Here is a 21,245-nt window from a genome sequence, read left to right as displayed (position 1 = left end):
ATTAAATTTTTTTTTTTGTTGTATATTTCAAAAATAATTTTTGATTTTTTTGTTTTTCAAAAGAAAATGAAAAAAGAACTTTCAAAAAAGAAATAATTATGGCATGTGAATTAAAAGAATTTTTGGTTAAGAATGATATGTATCCTATGGGAGATCAGGTTGAAAAGAAAAGAAAAGCAATCTCTAAAATGACTGAGTACATTCAACAATGGGGGAAAAAAATATATATTGAAAGTGCAGGAGTTGCTGATGACACTGATGTAAAAGCTGCAACAATTTATGTTTATGGTTCTTATAGATTAAATGTATATGGAAATAATTCAGATATTGATGCATGTATTGTATCTAATTCAACAATTACAAGAGATGATTTTTATGATGGATTATATGCTGAGTTATTAAACAATCCTGACGTAAAAGAACTAAAACAAATTCCATCAAAACGATCACCACATTTATCAATGATTTATCTTAACATTGAATTTGATTTAAATTTTTCAAGAACAGCATATACTTCATTACCTGATAATTTAGACATTCTGAATGAAAATATATTAAAAAATATGGATGAACTTGATACTCGTGCGATTAATGGTGTTAGAAATACAGATATTATTGATGCATTTGTTCCAAACCATTCTGAAGAAGCATTTAGAGTAATGGTACGTACTATTAAATTATGGACAAAAAAGAGAGGAATATATGGATATGTTTATTGTTTTTTAAATGGTATTTCAATAGAAATATTAGTTGCCCAAGTTATTAGTGAAAATTATCAATTAGATAATGTTCGTTTGTTAGAAAAATTTTTTCAAGTATATTCTTCATGGGATTGGTTAAGAACTCCAGTTATGCTTGGTACTAATGATGATTTTAATGATAAAAAGAAAGAAGGTGTTATTCAAATTTTAACACCAGCATCTCCTAGTGAAAATGCTGCATTTAGTATTACTAAATTCTCATTAGAAATGATTAAAAGAGAGTTAAAAAGAGGACAAGAAATAGTTCATGAATTTAGCTCTGAAGGTGTTAATGATTGGGCAAAGTTGTTTAAACCAAGACATCTTTTCTGTGGGTATTATATTTTTATTGAATTTATTGTAACTTCTTCTTCATTAGAAGGACTTACAACTACAATTGGTAAATTTGAATCAGGTTTAGTTAATCTAATGAAGGGTTTGAGTGAAATTGAAGAGATAATTGAAGCAAATGTAATTCCAAATGGATTTTTAGATGAAGAAAATGAAAAGTACTTTTATTATGTTGGAATGAATGTTAAAAGAGATTGTCCTGTTGATATATCCACCCCACTAAATTCTTTTTTGAGTATTGTTAATTCAGGAAAAGATTTAATTGTTGATGCTTCAATTAAAAAGAGGTCTGAAATACCTACTAAATTTGCTCATTCTGTTAAAAGGTCTATCACAAAAAGTCAAGAAATTAAAGAAACATCTTCTCAAGTACCTTCTTCTGCTATAACAGAAACATTTGATATTCCAACTAAACCTTCTATTGAACAACAACTCAAAGCAAAAGAAGAAAATTCTATTCCTAATGAAGAAAAGAAAGAACAACTTAAAAAAGAAATGAAACAAGAAGCAAACACTATTGTTAAAAATTCCTCAACTGATGATGATTTTATGAAAAGATTTACAAGAAAAAATTGATTTTTAGAATTTAATATTTTTGTTATTTGAATAACATAAAAAAGAGAAGGAAGTAAAAATAAAGTAAACAAAAATAGAAAGGATGAACTAGAAAAAGGAAGAAGGAAATAGTAAAAAGAATAATAAAAAAGTAGAAATATGAAGAAAAAGGAAAAAAAGAAAATAGAGAAGATCTGACAAAATAGAAAAGAACTTTCATGTCGAAGGAGTCTAGTTTATATGAAGGGTTTGATTGTTGTTTTTAAGGTAAAATGTTTTTAAAAAGAAGTGAAAACAAAAAGGTTATCATTTCTAAAGAAAAAGAGAAATAATCAACATGTAGCGATAAAATGACAACAGAGTTTAAAATAGTTTTTACAGGAGATCCATCTGTTGGTAAGACGTCTCTCATATATCAAATGATAGTTTGTTCTTATTAATAAAAAAGAAATGAAGAAAACAAAACAAGAAAAAGAAAATATAAAAAGAAAATAAGAAGAAAGTATTAATTTAAATAGGAAGGAAAGTTTCATGAAGAACTTCCAAGTACTATTCCTGAGTCACAACAACATACAGTTACAGAGGGGAATCAAATCTATGTATTTAATCTGAATGATACAGCAGGACAAGAAGTCTATCGTACAGTAACATCATCATATTATAGGTCGTGTCATGGAGTGTTTTTAGTATATGCACAAGATGATAAGACATCATTTGAAGATTTAAGGGGATTTTTTGATGATATCACTACATATACGAAAGGAAAGAAGCCTATCATTTATCTTCTAAGCAATAAAAAAGATTGTGAAAAAATTGTAAGTACAGAACAAGGACAAAAATTTGCAAAAGAAAAAAAGATAGTCTTTTTTGAAGTTAGTGCTAAGACAGGAGAAGGAGTTAAAGAAGCATTTGAAAATATGCAAACTGAATTAAAAGGAACTGGTGGAAATAAAAAAGGAAATTCAAAATCAGGAAAGTGCATTTTGTTGTAATTTGTAAAGCCACATAAAATGATAAAATGTTTTGATTTAATTTAATTTAAAAGATGGTTTATATCTTCTTTTTATAGTCATTGTCTTTTCTTTTCTTTTTCAATTTTTATCTTAAAGAAACTTTTACATCAAGATTAGATTTAAAAAACCTTTTCAAAAAATAAAGACAAAAGTTATCAAATGAAAATTTTCATAAAATAAACTAAAAAAGTTATTTCTATAGTCAAAGAAGAAAAATAATAAAATTTGTTTTAAAAAACAGTATTAATGATTAATGAAAATACTTTGAAACAAAAATATTGATTTTTATCAAATATAAAAAAGAAAAAAAAAATAAAAAGGAACTAAAAAACAATCGAAGAACTAAAATCATATTATTTGTAATAATATGAAAGTACTTCTTTTAGTGTTATTGGCGATGTTCATTTCATTTTCTTATGCAGAAGAAAGTGAAGTTGAACTAGAAAATGCATATGAACTAGAAAATAATAATGGTGTTGATGAAAATGATAATGAAGAAGAAGTCATTGAAGCAGAAGATGATGACAATGGAGATGATGAATATGACTTAGAAGAAGAAGACGACGATGAAGATGGAGAATATGAATTAGAAGACGATGAAGATGATGAAGAACGACGTAGAAGAAGAAGACATAGACATTTTTGGCATTATAGAAATTGGTGGTTAAGAAGACATTGGATGAGAAATTGGAAGAGACAAATGAGAAGATGGAGAAGACAACAAGAGGTTAAAAGAAGAAGAATGCAAAGATTAAGAGAAATGCATAGAAGAAGATTTGCACGTAAACAAAGAGCACGAGAATTAAGAAGAGCTATGATGAAAAGATTACATGTTAAGACAATGTCATCATATAAAAAGAGAATTATTGCAGCAGAAAAACGTATTGCTAATCAAAAACAAATGTTTAAGATTTTAAAGAATAAAATTATTCAATTAATTTATAAACTTAGACAAACACAAGACGCTAAACAAAAAGTTCAATTAACAGCAGAATTAAAAACTGTTATTGATAAATCAAAAGAAATTAGAAAAGCAATTGTTTCTCGTGCAGTTAAACAAAATATGATTTTAAGAAAACTTGATAATGCTAAAAAGGTTAAAGCAGCTATTAAAAAGATTTATAAAGAAAAAATGGCTATTGCTAATGAAAAAAGAGTTATTAAAGCAATGAATATTATTGACTCAAAAATTAATGTATTAAAACATGACCATAAATATAACGCTAAAAAATTCCAACGTGCTGTTGCTAAAGAAATTAAAAGAACATGCAAACATTTAAGAATTACTAAAAAGGTTTGTAAAAAAATTGCCAATAAAATGCGTTCTAAAGTTAAATATGAATCAAAGAAAATTGTTAAAAGATACAATAAAAAACAAGCTAATTTGAAGAAAAACCTTGAAAAACGTATTGAAGGTAAAATGGTTAAACAAACTGTTAAAGGTATGGCTAAAAAGTTTGAAAGAAATTATCATGTTATGGATAAGTATAGAAGAGTACTTGATGTTACTTGCAGAATGGATCCAAAGAGTTGTAATTTCTTTAGAAGATCATTTGGTGATATGGTACCAATGTTCTAAATCATTAGTTTTTTGAAAATAATTTCTATTAAATTTTTCTTTATAAATAATAACATATAAAATAGAATTAACGATTAGATGACGTATAATATTCATTGGAATATTGATAGGTTCAATTAGACATACAAGAACCAACTCACTTCAAATTCCAAACATAACAGATATGGTATATCAAATTATCTCTGATAAGATTATTGTATATCAATATATTAAAACTGGGTTTATTTGGTTAGAAAAAGGAACTACTACATGTGTAAGAGGTTATCATACTTTATTAAACTGCTTTATCATTGAACCTAGATGATATAAGTTACAGGAGTTTTTATAATAATATATTGCAAAGTGTTCTAGTTCATTAAAAACTTCATTTTGTAAAATTATTTCTCAGACAAAAAGAATAAGTTGTATTGATGCTTATAAATAAGTTTATTATTATAATGACAAACTAATATTCTTTTATAAGGTCTCTTTAAATATGTCATCGAAAGAAGATATTGATATGTGATTATAAGGTGAGGCTCTTTTTAATTTTGATTTGGTTATGTTCTTCAAAATGATGAAAAATTAAATCAAATCAAAAAATAGAGTAATAAAATAAATAAAGCTATTCAAGAAGTAATGTCTTATAATAATTATACTTATATTAAGATAGAACATCTCTTTCAAATAATACAATTTATTGTTTATTTTGTTCTATTTCAACAGAGAGTCACAGTTATGCTCTTCAACAATTAATTGAAGCAATAAAATCCTCAAAAAGACAATGACATGATTTTTAATTGGTGTGTCACTGAAGAAGTAAAAAGATATATGATTAAGTATATCACAGAATTCACAAATAAAATTATGGAATTAGATAGAATTCATTCAACTTATAGTGTGTTAAAAGAGCCTAATTTTGATGATCAACCAAGACTAAGTTTTGATGTTTTAGGTTCTAACCTATTTCCTATGTTAAGTTGGGATATGGAAATTACATATAATAAGGCAGAGATTGGTAAAAATATGATACTAGATTCCAATGGATATTGATTAACAACGTAAACTTCTCAATGGATATATTATAACGGAAATGGAAGAATGATAACTTATGAAGAAATAAAAGTAATAAATAACTCTTATTTGCTCAATAATGATGTTTTAAAATCAAAAAATATATATTAAAGGAATATTGGTCACAAGTTATTACGTTTTGAAAAGAACTTATTTCTTTCCAACATATTAATTTCTCTATTAAATATCCAGATATTATAGTTCATCTTTTTATCATTCAGAAGTTAAAACTAACCATTGGAGAATCAATATTACTAATTATCTTCTTTTTGCTAACTTGAATAATAATCAATAAGAATAGTTATTTAAATTGAGTGATTCTATTGGTTTTGAACATATGAATGTAATGATAGGAATAACAAAAATTGACATAAATTGTACAACAATGGTAGTAAAACTTCTATCGTGTGAAGTATTAATGATGAACTTTAGAATAGGAATAACAATGGATCCAGAGTAATAGTCATGAATTATTTCTTCAGTTTCTATTATGAGAGTAGTTTTTTGATTTTTTTTTTTGTTCTTGTTGTAATATTCTAATTCAAATATAGAAACTATATTATTTTTAAAAGAGTGTAAATTAAAAATAAATGCATAAGAGTGAATTGAACTTAACTTTATTTCGCATCACAATAAGAAGTATATAAAGGTCCTGTTCCTTTTAAAAATCCTCTTCTCTTTCCTAAACAACGAAGATAATTTGCTCTAACTTCATGACTTTCATCATCAATAAGATTCTTATTACTCCAAAACCTTTCTGCAATAGCTGAGAATCTCTGGAAAACTCTATCAAAGAAATTTTCATCATCACAACTTTCATCCCAAGAACATCCTTCTCCACCATAAACATTTTCTAATTCAGCATCAGTAAAGTCTTTGGTTGGATCATGTTTATAAAAGTCTCTTGTTGTCCAAACCCACATATATCGTTGTCCACAAGAAGATGAATCAAAGTTATTACATAAAGGTACTTGTCTATCTAAGTATAATCCAGCTGAATAAATTGCTTTATATCCAGCATCAACTGCTAATTTTAATTGTCTAATATCACTCCATACTTGAATGATTGTTGATTCCTTTTTAGCATTTCCTTTCTTAAATACTTCTTCCCAAACAATAGGATGAGCACCTTGTTTTATAACTTCTTCTTGAGCAATTTGATTATAATAACTTTCTACATCAGTAATTGAATCAAAGTTATTCTTTTTCATCCATTCTTTAATAGCAGGATATTCTTTTGAATTTAACCAACAGTTGTTATCAACTTCATCACCTCCAATATGGATATATTGACTTCCAAATGTTTCTGCCAATTCTTTTAATACTGCTTGTACAATATGAAAAGATGTTTCATTAGTTGGATTTAATGATACTCTATTTTCAGCGTATAAGATTTTATTTGATGTTAAATAATCCCAACAATCAACAGTTACTCCTGGATAACCAAGACCCCATGATGCAGTATGTCCTGGAATATCAATTTCAGGATAAATAAGTATACCTCTTAAAGCAGCATAACGTAATAATTGAATAATAAACGGTTTATTTAATACATTTTCTTGGTTAAATGCACCTTGTTTAGATAATTCTGGGAATGAAGATGATTCAAACATAAATGATTGAGAGTCAGTTAAATGAAGATGAAGAACATTCATTTTTAATGAGGCTAATGCATTAATAGTTTTTACAAGAGTTAATTTACTAATAGCATTTCTAGCAAGATCAACCATTAATCCTCTCCATTTAAATCTTGGAGAATCAGTGATTGTTATTGGTAATTGTGAAATAACAAATGTATTTCCATTAGGTCGAATTAATTGAAGTAATGTTTCTAATGCATGTCTTGCTCCATAAACAGTTTGAGCTTCAATAATAATAGAAGAAGTAGAAATAGAAAGAGAATAAGATTCATCTGAACCAATAATTGTTGATGGATAAAATATTTTTTCATCTGAAGATTTGAAAATAATATGAACTTTTTTAATGAAGTTAGGTTTTAAAGGAATAATATGAGGGATATCAATAGCTTTATGTAATGAAATTCTAAAATCTCTTAGATTTTTTTGTTGTTGTAAAGGAAAAGTTATTGTGTGATTAAAATTAAATTTCATAAAACTTAAACAATTGGGATTGTTTTGACATTGAGTCGATAAACTCATTGTTAAAGTTTCATCAATTTCAATTCCATTTGTACTTCCTTTATTAAATTGAATATTTTGAGGATATGGTACTAGCAAAAGTTGATCTTTTACATTCACTCCATTTCCAGCTAATGTAGAAAAAATACAATAGAATAATAAGAAAAACATTATCTAAAAATTTAGAATTAAGTTCTAAAAGAAAAAAGAAGGAATTTTTATTATTCTTTTTAATTCTTAATAATTTCCTTTGATTATTTATTTATTATTTAAATAAGAAAAAAAAAAATGAATATTGTAAGGAAATTAAATGATATGAATAAAGTAGAATAAAAAAAAATACAATTACATTTGATAATGAAATAAATAAGATAGGAAAATAAACATTATTAAATTAATTATTATTATAAGTAAAAAAAGAATAATAATAATAATGTTAAAATAATGTATAGAAACATGAATTAAATTAATTTTTTTATTTTTATGATTTGATGTTTCAATCTTTCATTTCTTTTTTTTAATGCAATAATCTTATTAGTGAGATTATTATTTTCATAACGTATTAGTTGTTCTCTTTCTTCTAACCAATGAATAAACTCGTTTGTAGAATATAAGATTGATTGTTCTTTTAATGAAGAACCTTTAATACAATTAAATACTGAACAAAAGTCACCTCTGTAATAATTACCAATTTCTTTTAATTCAGTTTTAAGTACCAGTAACATATTTCTTTTTGTACGTTCTTGTTCAGCTAGATTAAATTGACATTCTCTTACAACCATTAAAGGAGAATAAGAGAATAATTGAGTTAATAATATAACAGTATTTTTAAATTGAGTTGGTTGGTACTTTTCTGTTTTAGTTATCATATAATTTACAGCTTCATTAGCTTCAATTATTCCTAAATGAGAAATATCAGAATAATTTTTAAAAAAAGGAAGTAAATAATGAATAAAAAATAATGTACAAATAGCATTATTTGCTTGTATTTCATCATGAATATAAGTAATTTTTTGAAATATTTTTGAAAGAATGATAATAAAATGAGTTGGAAGAAATTTAAGACAATGAAGAATAGAAGAAGATAAGTCTGTAAGTAAATGATGAGAAGAAGAATCAAAATCTTTTTTAACTTTAATAAGAAATTCAGAACAATAAAGATTTGTATAATTAGTATAAATTCTATAGAAAATAGTATTTTTTCTAAACAGTTCATTTGAAGAGAATGAATTTTCAATTTCAGTTGAAGCAAGTTTAAAAAGTAAATCAACGATTTTACCTCTATAAAAGAAATAAGATAAAAGAACTTTTGAATAAGTAGGATTTGATGATTGTTGAATTAACTAATTATTATTCTTCCATACAATTATTCTTCTTATTATTAAAATAAGAAAGAATATAAAATTAAAAAAAAACAAACACTTTGACAATAAGCATAAAGTAAAGGAGAGTTAGGTTGTAAGAATAATTCTTTAATATAATCTTCTGTTCCATGTTTTGATAAAACAGGACTTGAAAGAGGTGAAGAACTAATATGAGTTAAAGATGAATTACATGACTTACTTAAAAAATGGAATGGAGATAATTCAATAGGACTTAATACTAATTCCATTTTCAATAATGGAGAATGATCTTCAATATTTCTAATTCCAATCCTTGAACTATGTGTAGACATTTCAATAAATTCAATATCTATAAAATCTTTAAAATTTCAAAGATGTTTAAATATGATAGGATAGTTCTAAAACAATAATTATTGAAAATTCATTTTCATTCTTTGAGTTTGAATGAATTACATCAAGTAAATTATTTTGAATTTTTTATTTATTTTTGAACATTCTTTCAGAAATTCATTATTTGTTTCTTTAAGAATTTACCCAAAATACTTTCTCATACGAAAACTAAAATCCCATTGGAACAATTTTATCTGAATTAAAATCTTCTTAGAATTACTTAAAAAAAATAATAGAAGTTTATTTGAAGTTTCTTCACTTGTCAAAAATGAATGGGGTTTTAATTTTTTTACACTTAATTACAAAAAGTAACGCTTTTAAAATAACAGTTTTTTTTTCAATATGTAATATATAACATATTCTTTTTTTTTTTATAAAATATAAAACACTTTTCTTTTATTTCAAATGAACTTTTTTAGAATATTTAAAAATAAAATATCTAAAAATAAATAAACTTACATTCTAAATATAGAACAGACAAAGTTGAAGTGATAAATAGATTTGAGATTTATGACATTAATTAAATCCAGGATAGGGATATGGATATTGAAGTGGTGTTTTTGTTGAAGATATCCATGATTCTATTCTTTTATTTTTTGAATCTGTTGTAAAGAATGAAATACTTGAACATCTAAGATGAACAGCTGTTAAAGGAGTAGTATTTTTTTTATTATTTGTTTCTTCTAAACATAAAAGAATTGGTTTTTTAGGTGGAATAATATTAATTTCTTTATTAAATATAATTGGAGGTGATTCTATATAAAGTGACTCTCTATTACTTCCAGTTAAACTTGTTGGAATAAGCATAGGATGTGAATATTGAATTGTAGTATTATAAAGTCTTTTGATATCATAATTAATTTGTTGAGCTTCCATTGAGTTGAATATGTTTGAGATCAACTGATTTTTTTTTTATATAAAATAGATAATTCTGATGATATAAAAGTGAAAGTATTTTTGAAATGTAACACCTTTTCCCAAATGAAATTTATTAAAATATTCAATAATATTATAGTGTATTATTATCTTGTTATATTTTTTGATATACGTTGTTATTTTTATTATTTGTTTCTCTATTTCAATGTGTCTAAAATGGCGTTGATTTATTTTAGAAACATAAAAACCGTCTTTAATTACACAAATCATCCAATTTAGATGATATGGATTTGTTTTATTTATTTTTTATTTTTATTTTTAGTTTTAGTAATTTCATTATTAATACATATTTCTTTGTAATTGTTTTCTAATTTCAATTTGTTTTATTAGAAATATCCACAGTACTTCAATAAAAAAGCACCAATCAAACAAGGTATTGTGTTTTTTTTTAAATTTTTTCTTATTTTTTTTTTGTGTTAATTTTAATTTATTTCAAAATTATTATTAAAATAAATATTTCATCTGAATTGTTCAATGAACAATAACCAAAAAAAAAAATGACATCACCATAAATACTTTTTAACAAGAATATCAAAGAAACAATTTCAAAAATAGAATAAAGAGAAAAATAAAAATACGAATTTGATAGAAAAGAAAATACTTTTTTAAAATTGATTAAAGTACTTTGTTTTGAAAAACAAGAATATGAGACACATCAAAAATAGCAGGTAATTCCACTGAGTTGTTATAATAATCTTTAAATTTTTCATGGAACCAACTACTTGTTCCTGAATTTGTAATTCCAAATGCCCATGAAATACAAAAAAGGAATGAACCTGTAGAAAATAATTCAATAGAATTTTTCCATCTTTCAGTTGTTCTTTTTTTCTTTATTTTCATTAATGTTCCATCCAATTGTATTGTAAAAATATACATTGATTCATCTTCAATAAATTGATTTAATAAAGTAATTGGTTTATTTAAACTTATTCCAAAAACTTTTTCTTTAATAAATAAAAGAAATATTAAATTGTTTTTATTCATTACTGTTTTATTAAATAAAATTCTATTAAATCCATTATAATCACTATCATAAATAATTTCACATTCTTTATTATTTTTCCAATAATTAATATCTTTGATTCTTTTTTCAATATTTCTTTCTTCTTTTCTTTCTTCTATTATTTTATCATCTTTCTCTTTTATTGTATTTAATATTTCTTTAAGTTGATTTAATTTCATTTCAGCTGATTGATATCGATTTATAAAATCCGATTTTAATGAAATTAATTCATTAACTAATGAATCTACCACTATATTAATATCACCTCTTTCCATTTCTATTAATAATTCTTAGTTTTTCAAATTCTGTAGTCTTTTATAAACAAAAAGGTAATTATATAGAAGAATCTTTGATGTATGGTATTTTGTTATGCATTAAAACTAATTTATAAATGGTTTTTCTTTCTATATATTTTTTTTTGGATACAAAAAGGAATTTAATGAGGTTAATATCTTTTAAACTATTTTCAAAAATAATATTTTGAATCAAATTTTAAAATATCAAAAATATATTTGATTAAGAATTAACTTTTTTCCAAAAAGAATAATAATCTAATGGATAACTGTGAGTTGGAAATCCTCTATGTCTGCCTAATATCATAACTAAGCATATAATTAATTGTGCTGGGATTGGAACATCTCCACTAAAACTACAAGGATCTTTTGATGATCCTAATGACATTCCCACAGTTCCAAAAGCACTTGAAATTTCAAACATTACATCAATTAATTGATTTGCACCAGTTGTATGAGCAGAACAATAAAAAGCCATTACTATTAAAGTTGCTGTATAAAACCAACTAAAAATTAATAAATAAATAGAATATACTAAAGAAATGAATAAACAAACATTATATGTGAGAAAAATAAACTTTTTACATATTTTAAAATAGTAGTAATATTTGATTGAATATGAATTAAACCAGCTTTTGCATTTACTTCAATATCACGATATTGACGTAAAATTACTGTTGGATAAGCAGCAATATACATTGATAAAATATAAGTTAATATAACAGGTGGACTTAAATCACGAACATTAATTATACTAAATCCTGCAGTACGAGTAAAAGATGAATTAACAAATCCAACATAAAGAGGTGAAAGATCATTTTTATTATAAAACAATGAAAAGAAAATAGTTTGAAGAAGAATTAAAAAGAGTTGAACAAGAAACAATAATTTTGTTTGTGTAGAAGAGAAGAAAGATAATGACATTCTAGTAGGTGCTTTTAAAATATATAATAATGGTTGTGGCTTTGAACAATGTTTTGATTTTTGTTCAAAAAGTCTATGAACAATAAATGTTAACATTCTAGTAATAATTGGAATCATTATATTTCCTGTCATATTAAGAAATACAGATGTAATTACTATACAATGAACATTAATTAATGGATTTAATGAATTTTGATTAACAGTCATTCCTAAATTATTCCATGAAGATATTGTTTGAAATAAACTAAACCAAATTGGATTTATTTGTTGTTGATTTAAGAAATTTATAGTTTCATTAGAAGTATAACAAGTTATTAATATAACAATAAATCCAATAAGTTTAAATGATATTGTATAGAATAATAAAATATAAATAAAATATTCTAATGATTTAATTTCTAATTTATAATCATATCGCATTGGTTCTATTTCACTTGTAAATACTTGTAAATTCGTTTCATCATTTGTTTCATCTGTTGTTTCACTACTTTCACTTGATGAAAAATCAACTAATGTATTTGTACTATCACTATTTAATAATTCTTGTTGTTTAATAATTTGTTTTAATCTATACCATCTACACACTGAAGGCACTAATGTTGATGCAAAAAATACTCCACATAACTCTGCTCCAATCATTACAATTATTTGAGTACTAATTTTTGTCTGTTTTGATTAAATTATTTTCATTTATAAAGTAAGAAAAACAAACAATTGAAAAGTCAAATGTTAATAACCCTGTATCAGTAGACGTTGAAACTCCTAAAAAAAATGCTTCCATAACTGTTAGTCGTGCATGATCCATTTCATTAACATAACATAAAAACCCTATTAATAACGCCATCACAATAGTAAAATATGTATGATATGCATAAAAGGATTGGAGTAATTGAACTATTCGATTATAACCCAATAGTTTGACTCTCATTAGTTTTTAATTGATTTGTTTCAATAGTTCTTTTTTTCTATTGTAAAATATATGTTATATATTACATTTATTTTTTTTTTCTATCTTTTTTAAATATTCTTTTTCTTGTGAAATTATTTAATTATCAACCAATTTGAAATGAAAACGAATGTTAATCAAAAAATATCAAAAATACTCGTTTTAAAAAATAAATTATGAGCATGTCTTCTCTTAAAAAATACTGCAAATCCTTACATTTTCTTATAAATAGCTTTAACAATATTTAAATTTTATAGAGCATTTCTTTATTTTTTGAGAATATGGAATAATAATATGCTAAATATTGTGATGATAGAACCTGTTGATAATAAGAATAATCTGCAATGGAAGTAGAGAAATTTAAGAAAATATAAATGGAAAGAAGCAAAACTCATAAAGTAAAATCAAGAAATGTAAAAATAAAATAAATTACGAAGAACAAAACCATTAAACATCAAAAGTTAAATAGTGATTGATGAAACACATGAACAAGTTGGTATGAGTAAATTCAATAACTCAAAAAAAAAAAAATAATCAAATAATATTAATTATTTAATAGTCTGTAATAAACAAAAAATAGTCCCTATAATAGAATAAGGTATAACTACATCATTTATAACACGGTTATAATAAATTTATTACATTAAACTGGTAAAAATAACAAATTTAATCCACATTTAAGCAAATAGTTAATATTTATATTTGCTGACTAATCAATTGAATTAGTTAGAACAGTGATGTACTACTGTACAAGAGAAAGTGAAATAGGAAATAACATATTAGATAGATGGTACAGTAAGAAATGAATATGGAATAGAATTAAAAACAATAATTCATAAAATAAATGAAACAAAAATAGAAGAAATAATAAATGAAAATATTGAAAAGAAAAAAGAAAAAGAAGTAGTAGTGGAAATAAAGAAATTATTGACAAATACATCAAAAAATGGAAGTGTCATCAAATAAGTGACATTTTAGAAGATGGTTCGAGTCAAAAGGAGTAGATAAAACTACTACAGTGAAAGCATGGAAGTCCATCAATATTAAGAAAAATGCATTCCTACAATTAACTAAAATGCAAGATGGTGCAATATTTTGTGGGTATAAGAAAGCAAAAAATAATGAAAAATGAAAGAATGAAATACTGCCCACTATGTAAAGACAAGATAGCTACAGTAGAACACATTCTACTATCTTGTATTTATCATAATAAATCACAAATGGAAAAACGTGACCATATAGGCATAATAATATGGGAGGGATTAATAAGAAAATACACTGGAAATAAACAATATAAAACCTCCATATGAAACAATGTTCAAATATAAAGACATCACAATGATAATGAACAAACAAATAATGCCTAAAAGTGAATGACAATATCACAAAATACCAGATATATATGTAATAGATAAAAAGAATAAAACTAGTCTATTATTTGATATGACTATTGTGGCTGATCACAATATTAATTGAGTGTATTGGAAGAAAAGAAATAAGTACAATGAATTAAAGAATATTCTAATGAAAATAGAAAAGTAAAAAGATGTCAAAATAATTCCAGTAGTAATTTCAATATGGATTAATAAATAAAGAAAGTAATAAATTAATTAAAGAATTAAAAATTGAGATCGACATCGAAAAAGAAATTAAAAACTCCATGTAATACAAAATATGATAGATGTCATGGAATATTGCCTCTATCACAACCAAACATACTCCGTAGAACTGTTTGAAGATGAAGACTAAGGGATGTGATTAGTCTCCGCTGATGTAGGAACAACAGAAGTTAGTTCTATTAATACTTAATTAATTACTTATTATTTAAAATAATACTAGGTGATTTTGATAAACTATCTTTTAATGACCTTTTGTTTTGAAAATAAGTGAAAGACATATTTTATGTAATTAAGGTAACACTCCAATTGTTTTCATTCAAACATTATTTAGACTCTTGATTTATATAATACTTTAAAATATTAATAAAAATACAAAAAATGAAAATAAAAAAATATGACACATGAATTGGTTATGACTTAAATTTACTTGGATAATAAAGAAATAATAAATACTAATAATATAAAAGAATATAATAATAGTTTTAAGAAATGAAAGAGTAAGAAAAAACACAACATAATAAAAATCAGTTTGAATGAAAGTCATAAATAATAAATAGTAACTAATGTTAATAAAGACGTATCTCATTTAAAAAAATCGAACTTGAAATTAAATAATGAACAAATATTACATCGATGAACAATGCAATGCTAATGACCTTATTCCAGAAATTAATAGAGTATTACTAGAATCATTCAAAGCAGTAATCCTGATGCTTCATAAAGAAAATATAGATGATCCTTTTGTAAAATTTCTGTTTCCTCATAACAAGCCAGTTATACGTCATGACACAAAACATGTAATGAGCGAGGGCAAACAACCAAATGATAGAACTACAAATGAAAGTATTAACAATCACCTTAAAGAAGAACCTCCAGAAAAAAAGAATGAACTGTCAATAAAAGATGATGGCAAAGATTTTTTTGATGAACTAGATAATAGAAAAGAAGACAATGAAGTAGAAGAAGACAATGAAGTAGAAGATGATGATGAAGTAGAAGAAGATGATGAATCAACAAAAGAAGATGATGAAGTAGTAAAAGATATTTTTGATGAAAATACAATGAAAAATTCACATAAACTAGGAGATGTATTTTATCAGTATGAATTAGACAATCATAAAAATGACATTTTAAAATTTAATGATTCTTCTGTCAACAACTTTAATAAAAACAATTCTCTTGCTGTTTTCATCCACATAAAAGATAGCAACAGTGTTTATGGTGGAATTATTCATAATGACAAGTCAGTACTATTTTGTAAAGAAAAGAATAAAAAGACTCTCCAAATTAAATCAAAGGGAAAGATAATAAAAGGATTTATTAAGGCATTTAGTAATAATTCTAATCCTGACACAGATATACTCTTTAAATTTAATGAGGCGTTTGCAGTTGCTAAAACTAAAGGGTCAGATGAATTACATCTTCATTTTGAAAAGAGCAGTGATTGTTATGAAGGTTATTCAAATTTCATAATACTTGAAGACCAAAACACAATTCAAAGAATCACAGCATATAACTTAGACTTTTTTATTTATCCTTTCATTTACTATCAAAGAATAAAAAAATAACAACTAAATGAATTTTCAAAGTATTGAAATAAGACTATTCAAAAAATATTCAATATCGAAAATATAATGTTGGTTGTAATTGTTAAATTTATTCAAATAAGAAAGAAGGAACATGTTTAGTATTTGGAAACTCATCTTGAGAAGGTGCAGGAGAAAATTGAGAGAATGAATATTCTCCAGTGTCTGATAGTTCCATAATTGCAGCTAGATTATTACATTTATAACAATAATTTGGAGCAGAAAAGATTGTAACAACAGTTTTATTATGATTCCATTGATATCCTTCCATAACCATTTGATGTGCTCGAACAATAATTTCAGTGCCATTAATTTGGTTGAATTGATCAGATGCATCTTTACCAAAAATAAATCCAGCCCCACGGGGACTTTGTTCCCATCCTGCTTTTTCTTCAGGATCAGACCATAACAAATCACACATTGGTCCTTCATGTGGGACTTCACGAACTCTATTTAACATAGAAATTTGATCAACTTTTTTTAATGAAGGAGAAAGACCTCCATGAACACAAAAATATCTTTGGTCAATAAGTGCAGATAATGGAAGACAATCAAATAAGTTAGTTAATATTTGCCATGCATCACTACTTCCATATTTCTTCATACATTCATCATAAAATCCATATATTTGAGTAATTTGTCTACTTTCATGATTTCCTCGTAATAAATGAACTCGGTTAGGATATCTAACTTTAAGTGCAACCATTAATGATGCAGTTTCAATTGAATGAAACCCTCGATCAACAAAATCTCCTAAAAACAAATAATTTGTATCTGGTAATTTTCCTCCAATGTTAAATACTTCTTTTACATCTGGAAATTGTCCATGAAGATCTCCACAAACTGTAACTGGATAATCAATTTTAATAACGTTTGGTTCATTTAATAATATTTCTTTAGCTTTATCACACAATGCACGTAAAGCGTCTTCAGGAATAAGATTCATATTAAGGAGATTCTCGATCATACGATCAAGATTGGATTCACTAAAAAATGACATGAAAGTGATTTTCCAGATGTTGTCTTTTTGTATATTTTCATTTTTTTTTTTCAATGTTTTTTTTATGAATATTTTTTATTAAAACTTAAAAACAAATTTTAGTTTTAATTAAAGATAGTAAAACAAAATTATCTTTTGAAATAAAAGAACTTTGACGTTTTTAATAAAAAGAACTTAAAAAATGAGGAATTTAATTTCTTAATTAGATGAAGAAAGGATTAAAGTAATGAATCAATTGGATTTGGTTTATTTACTTTATAAATTCTGACGACCCAATGTTGAGAAGTGAAAGCCTCTTGAATATTTTTGAAATAAGTTTGTTCTTCAATAACTTCTCTTCTAACGGCATCCATTCCAGCACGATAACCATTAGAAGCCTTATAGAAATTATGATAACACATTTTATACATCATACTATATTTAAATGTATCAGAAGGATCAGCTACAGTGTAAGCATTATGGTTATAATAATTATTTTCATTTAAAGAAGGATTAACACCTGCACCAATTCTAATCATCCATAAGAATTTATTAATATCATCTGATGAATATCCAAGATATCCACCAAAAACTACTAATAAATAATCAACATCTAAATCTCTAATTGTTTTCATTGCATCTTCTTCTCTTGATGCCATTACATTTCCTGTTAATGCAATATGACTATTATTCCATGTATTATTATCAACTATAACTGTTCGATTTGCAAGATGACTTATTTGATAACCATAATCCCACCAACTCATAACTCTTGATCCTTCTGGAGTATTATGTGCTAACCATCTATAAGCTTCTCTATAATCATCAAAAGCAATTTGTTTTCCACCATGATTACCATATAAAACAACTGATGGAGATGAATAGTTTTTAGACATTTGAATAGAATATTCAAAGAATTTAAATAAAAAGATAATTAATAATATACCAACAATAGTCATAATAATAAATATTATAAATTCACTTATAAATGATTTTTCATTGTTTTGTTCTTTTTTTGGTGGATGAATTTTTCTTTTTTCTTTTTCAATTTTAGTTGTTGGTTCATTTGATTGTTGTTGTTGTTGTTTTTTATTTGATTTAAATACCATTTTTAATGTACTTTCTAATTGTTTTTGTATTTGAGTAAAGAATTCTGCAAGAGCAATACCACTAAGTAAACAAATAGCAGGTGCTAAAATTAATACAAGTCTTGACATAACACAACTAAAATAAAAGACTGAAACAGAATAAATAATGAGGAATAACATATTAAAATCAAATTTTTTAAAACAATAATATAATCCTGCTGGTGCTATTACTATTAAACAATGAAGATCAAAGAAATATGATGCCCAATTTGCTGGTTGATGTTCTGATACAGATACAATTAATGGAATATTTTTCTTTGCAAAAGTTGGATCAAATAATGCATAAAATCTACCAGACCAAGCACTAATATATCCTTTTTTAATGAGTATTAATACCATTATAATTCCAATAATAACACTTCCCATTAATACTTTCTTAATTAATTCTACTGTTTTCTTTTGTCCAAGAAGTTTATGTATTAATGAATATAATTCAATTAATTGACAAATTCCAAATACTCCCATTGCTCCAATATGTTCAGAAGAACGAATTGGAACATAATTAATAAATGGAACTTGCATAGATAAAATAGTTGCAAATATATAATAAATAGAATAACAACTATATAATTTTTTATTATAAAATCCACAGAAAATAGAAATAAGAACATGTAATGGAATAATATTATTAATAAAAACATATGCTCCCCATGTTGATGCCATATAAAAATATGATAATGCTGTTACTGCACTTAATATTGGTGAATTATTATGAACAGCTTCTATCCAAAGATAAAATGTTAATATTAATATTGTAATTGAAATACATTCATAATCATAACTTCCTGCAACACTTCTTGACATATAACCTGGTACTACTGAAATTAATGCAGCTGCAAATAATCCTGCTCTATCTGAATGTACACGTGATCCAAATAAATATGCAACAATACATGTTATTACACTATAAATTGGTCCCATACAAACACAAATTAATCTTACATCAATGATTAAATTGAAATATGCTAAAAATTTAAATATAAATGCTGATGTAAACATTAATCCTGGAAAAACAGTTGTACCAATATTTCTTCCTAATGGATACCAACTATCTGGATCAAACCAATTCATAAATGCTGTTGGTCCATGTTCTACAAGATATTTTGTTGCTCTGAAATTAAAATATGGATCAAATTCATGAATAATTGCTTCATACATAATAATAGAATATAATCTAGAACTAAATGCAATTATACAAATAAGAGTAATACCTATATTTTTTAGAATGAGTTGAACAAGTGTTTTAAAGAAACCCATCCAGTTTATTTTTTTTAATAGTTCTTCTTCACTTTTTATTTTGTTTTTTTTATTTTATTTTATTTTGTTTTAGTTTTTTTTTTGTTTTTTCTTTCCTTTAATAAATATTATTAAAATCAACTTGAAACTATCGAATCTATGAACCAAAAGGAATTAGATGAAGAACATACCTATCTTTTATCTGTAGTTCAAGCTTTTCAATTATATGAAGAGTTTGGTAAACAATGGGTTGTTTACCAATTATCAATGTTTAAAAGTCTCAAAGAAGAAGATAAAAAATTATTACCGAATTACCATCAGAAATGGAATTTAATATTATGTGGATTACATGCAAATCAAATGATTTTTGATGCAATTATCAGAAATCAAGAAGATATAATCACTCATTTACATTTTCCTATTCTTTCTGAAGAACAAAAACATAATTTAATTCTTTCTATAAGTGACAATGAACGAAATGAACTTTGTCAAAAATTAGATAAAGTTCGTTCAATGTTAACTCATTTATATAGAGACTGGAGTATTGAAGGAATAAATGAAAGAAAACTCTGTTATGAACCAATTCTTCATAGACTAAAAGAATTATATCAAGACAATAGAAATAATATTAAAATACTTGTTCCTGGAGCAGGATTAGGAAGATTAGCATATGAAATTGCATCATTAGGATTTCAATGTGAAGGGAATGAATTTACCTATTATATGTTATTAACAAGTGAATTTCTTTTAAATGGAATAGAAAGAATAGGTCAATTTAAAATATTTCCGTGGATAATGGAAACATGTAATTTATTATCATTTAATGATCAAGCAAGTGTAGCTACAATTCCTGATATTGTTCCAAACTTAGGGAATCATCAAATGTCAATGGTAGCAGGTGATTTTGTTGAGATATATTCAAAACAAAAAGAATCTTTTGATTGTATTGTGACATGTTTTTTTATTGATACTGCACATAATATTATTGATTATTTAAGAATTATTTATTCATGCCTTAAATTACATGGAAGATGGATTAATGAAGGACCATTATTATATCATTATAAAGACAGTGATTCTCTTTCAATAGAATTAAATTGGGAAGAAATTAAATATATTATCTCTTCATTAGGATTTACTATTATTTCAGAACGTCTTATCCCATGTACCTATTGTTATTCTGAACATTCATTATTACAAAGTAAATATACAGCAATATGGTTTGAAGCAATAAAAAATTAATATTGATTCTAATAAGAATGAAGAATAATAAATAATTGAAGAAGTTTTGTTTTGATAGAAGTTTTGTGTTAATGATTTAAAAATCACAAAAATGTTATAACGGTAAGAAAAAGAAATAAATGATTGGAAAGTTCTATTTCTTTTTGTTCTTTCTGTTGCATCTTGAAAAGA

The 21,245-nt window shown here is 24.7% G+C and overlaps 12 protein-coding genes across 12 annotated transcripts, besides 1 other annotated feature; 5 read left to right on the top strand and 7 right to left on the bottom strand.

Moving 5' to 3' along the window:
• Positions 1-98: 98 nt before the first annotated feature.
• Positions 99-1,667, top strand: EHI_012040 (poly(A) polymerase, putative; the record flags this gene model as incomplete). Its single annotated transcript, XM_651113.1, has 1 exon — positions 99-1,667. One exon carries the CDS (start codon positions 99-101, stop codon positions 1,665-1,667), a length of 1,569 nt encoding a protein of 522 aa, XP_656205.1.
• A 329-nt stretch (positions 1,668-1,996) lies between these two features.
• On the top strand, positions 1,997-2,638 carry EHI_012030 (Rab family GTPase; the record flags this gene model as incomplete). Its single annotated transcript, XM_646829.1, has 2 exons — positions 1,997-2,071; positions 2,165-2,638. 2 exons carry the CDS (start codon positions 1,997-1,999, stop codon positions 2,636-2,638), a joined length of 549 nt encoding a protein of 182 aa, XP_651921.1.
• A 388-nt stretch (positions 2,639-3,026) lies between these two features.
• Positions 3,027-4,253, top strand: EHI_012020 (uncharacterized protein; the record flags this gene model as incomplete). The annotated part of the gene is made up of 1 exon (XM_651115.2): positions 3,027-4,253. One exon carries the CDS (start codon positions 3,027-3,029, stop codon positions 4,236-4,238), a length of 1,212 nt encoding a protein of 403 aa, XP_656207.2. The 3' UTR covers positions 4,239-4,253.
• Positions 4,254-5,908: 1,655 nt separating this feature from the next.
• EHI_012010 (beta-N-acetylhexosaminidase, putative) lies at positions 5,909-7,600 on the bottom strand (the record flags this gene model as incomplete). Its single annotated transcript, XM_651116.1, has 1 exon — positions 5,909-7,600. The coding sequence occupies one exon, from the start codon at positions 7,598-7,600 to the stop codon at positions 5,909-5,911; it is 1,692 nt and encodes a 563-aa protein (XP_656208.1).
• Positions 7,601-7,890: 290 nt separating this feature from the next.
• EHI_012000 (uncharacterized protein) lies at positions 7,891-9,104 on the bottom strand (the record flags this gene model as incomplete). The annotated part of the gene is made up of 2 exons (XM_651117.1): positions 7,891-8,772; positions 8,850-9,104. The coding sequence occupies 2 exons, from the start codon at positions 9,102-9,104 to the stop codon at positions 7,891-7,893; spliced, it is 1,137 nt and encodes a 378-aa protein (XP_656209.1).
• Positions 9,105-9,678: 574 nt separating this feature from the next.
• Positions 9,679-10,038, bottom strand: EHI_011990 (uncharacterized protein; the record flags this gene model as incomplete). Its single annotated transcript, XM_651118.1, has 1 exon — positions 9,679-10,038. The coding sequence occupies one exon, from the start codon at positions 10,036-10,038 to the stop codon at positions 9,679-9,681; it is 360 nt and encodes a 119-aa protein (XP_656210.1).
• Positions 10,039-10,713: 675 nt separating this feature from the next.
• Positions 10,714-11,376, bottom strand: EHI_011980 (uncharacterized protein; the record flags this gene model as incomplete). The annotated part of the gene is made up of 1 exon (XM_651119.1): positions 10,714-11,376. One exon carries the CDS (start codon positions 11,374-11,376, stop codon positions 10,714-10,716), a length of 663 nt encoding a protein of 220 aa, XP_656211.1.
• Positions 11,377-11,617: 241 nt separating this feature from the next.
• On the bottom strand, positions 11,618-13,162 carry EHI_011970 (high-affinity potassium uptake transporter, putative; the record flags this gene model as incomplete). Its single annotated transcript, XM_651120.1, has 3 exons — positions 11,618-11,900; positions 11,951-12,984; positions 13,031-13,162. The coding sequence occupies 3 exons, from the start codon at positions 13,160-13,162 to the stop codon at positions 11,618-11,620; spliced, it is 1,449 nt and encodes a 482-aa protein (XP_656212.1).
• An 818-nt stretch (positions 13,163-13,980) lies between these two features.
• Positions 13,981-15,087: a repeat region.
• Positions 15,088-15,497: 410 nt separating this feature from the next.
• EHI_011960 (uncharacterized protein) lies at positions 15,498-16,451 on the top strand (the record flags this gene model as incomplete). The annotated part of the gene is made up of 1 exon (XM_651121.1): positions 15,498-16,451. The coding sequence occupies one exon, from the start codon at positions 15,498-15,500 to the stop codon at positions 16,449-16,451; it is 954 nt and encodes a 317-aa protein (XP_656213.1).
• Positions 16,452-16,539: 88 nt separating this feature from the next.
• EHI_011950 (serine/threonine-protein phosphatase 2A catalytic subunit alpha isoform, putative) lies at positions 16,540-17,469 on the bottom strand (the record flags this gene model as incomplete). Its single annotated transcript, XM_651122.2, has 1 exon — positions 16,540-17,469. One exon carries the CDS (start codon positions 17,467-17,469, stop codon positions 16,540-16,542), a length of 930 nt encoding a protein of 309 aa, XP_656214.2.
• A 218-nt stretch (positions 17,470-17,687) lies between these two features.
• EHI_011940 (dolichyl-diphosphooligosaccharide--protein glycosyltransferase subunit STT3A, putative) lies at positions 17,688-19,853 on the bottom strand (the record flags this gene model as incomplete). Its single annotated transcript, XM_651123.2, has 1 exon — positions 17,688-19,853. The coding sequence occupies one exon, from the start codon at positions 19,851-19,853 to the stop codon at positions 17,688-17,690; it is 2,166 nt and encodes a 721-aa protein (XP_656215.2).
• Positions 19,854-19,991: 138 nt separating this feature from the next.
• EHI_011930 (uncharacterized protein) lies at positions 19,992-21,074 on the top strand (the record flags this gene model as incomplete). Its single annotated transcript, XM_648699.1, has 1 exon — positions 19,992-21,074. One exon carries the CDS (start codon positions 19,992-19,994, stop codon positions 21,072-21,074), a length of 1,083 nt encoding a protein of 360 aa, XP_653791.1.
• Positions 21,075-21,245: the final 171 nt, after the last annotated feature.

The sequence above is a fragment of the Entamoeba histolytica genome, genomic scaffold (genome assembly GCF_000208925.1).
Source record: "Entamoeba histolytica HM-1:IMSS scf_1104750516417 genomic scaffold, whole genome shotgun sequence".
Taxonomy (NCBI): Eukaryota; Evosea; order Mastigamoebida; family Endamoebidae; genus Entamoeba; species Entamoeba histolytica.
Note: the sequence above shows the minus strand (reverse complement) of the source record. Positions and strands in the feature narration are given on the sequence as shown.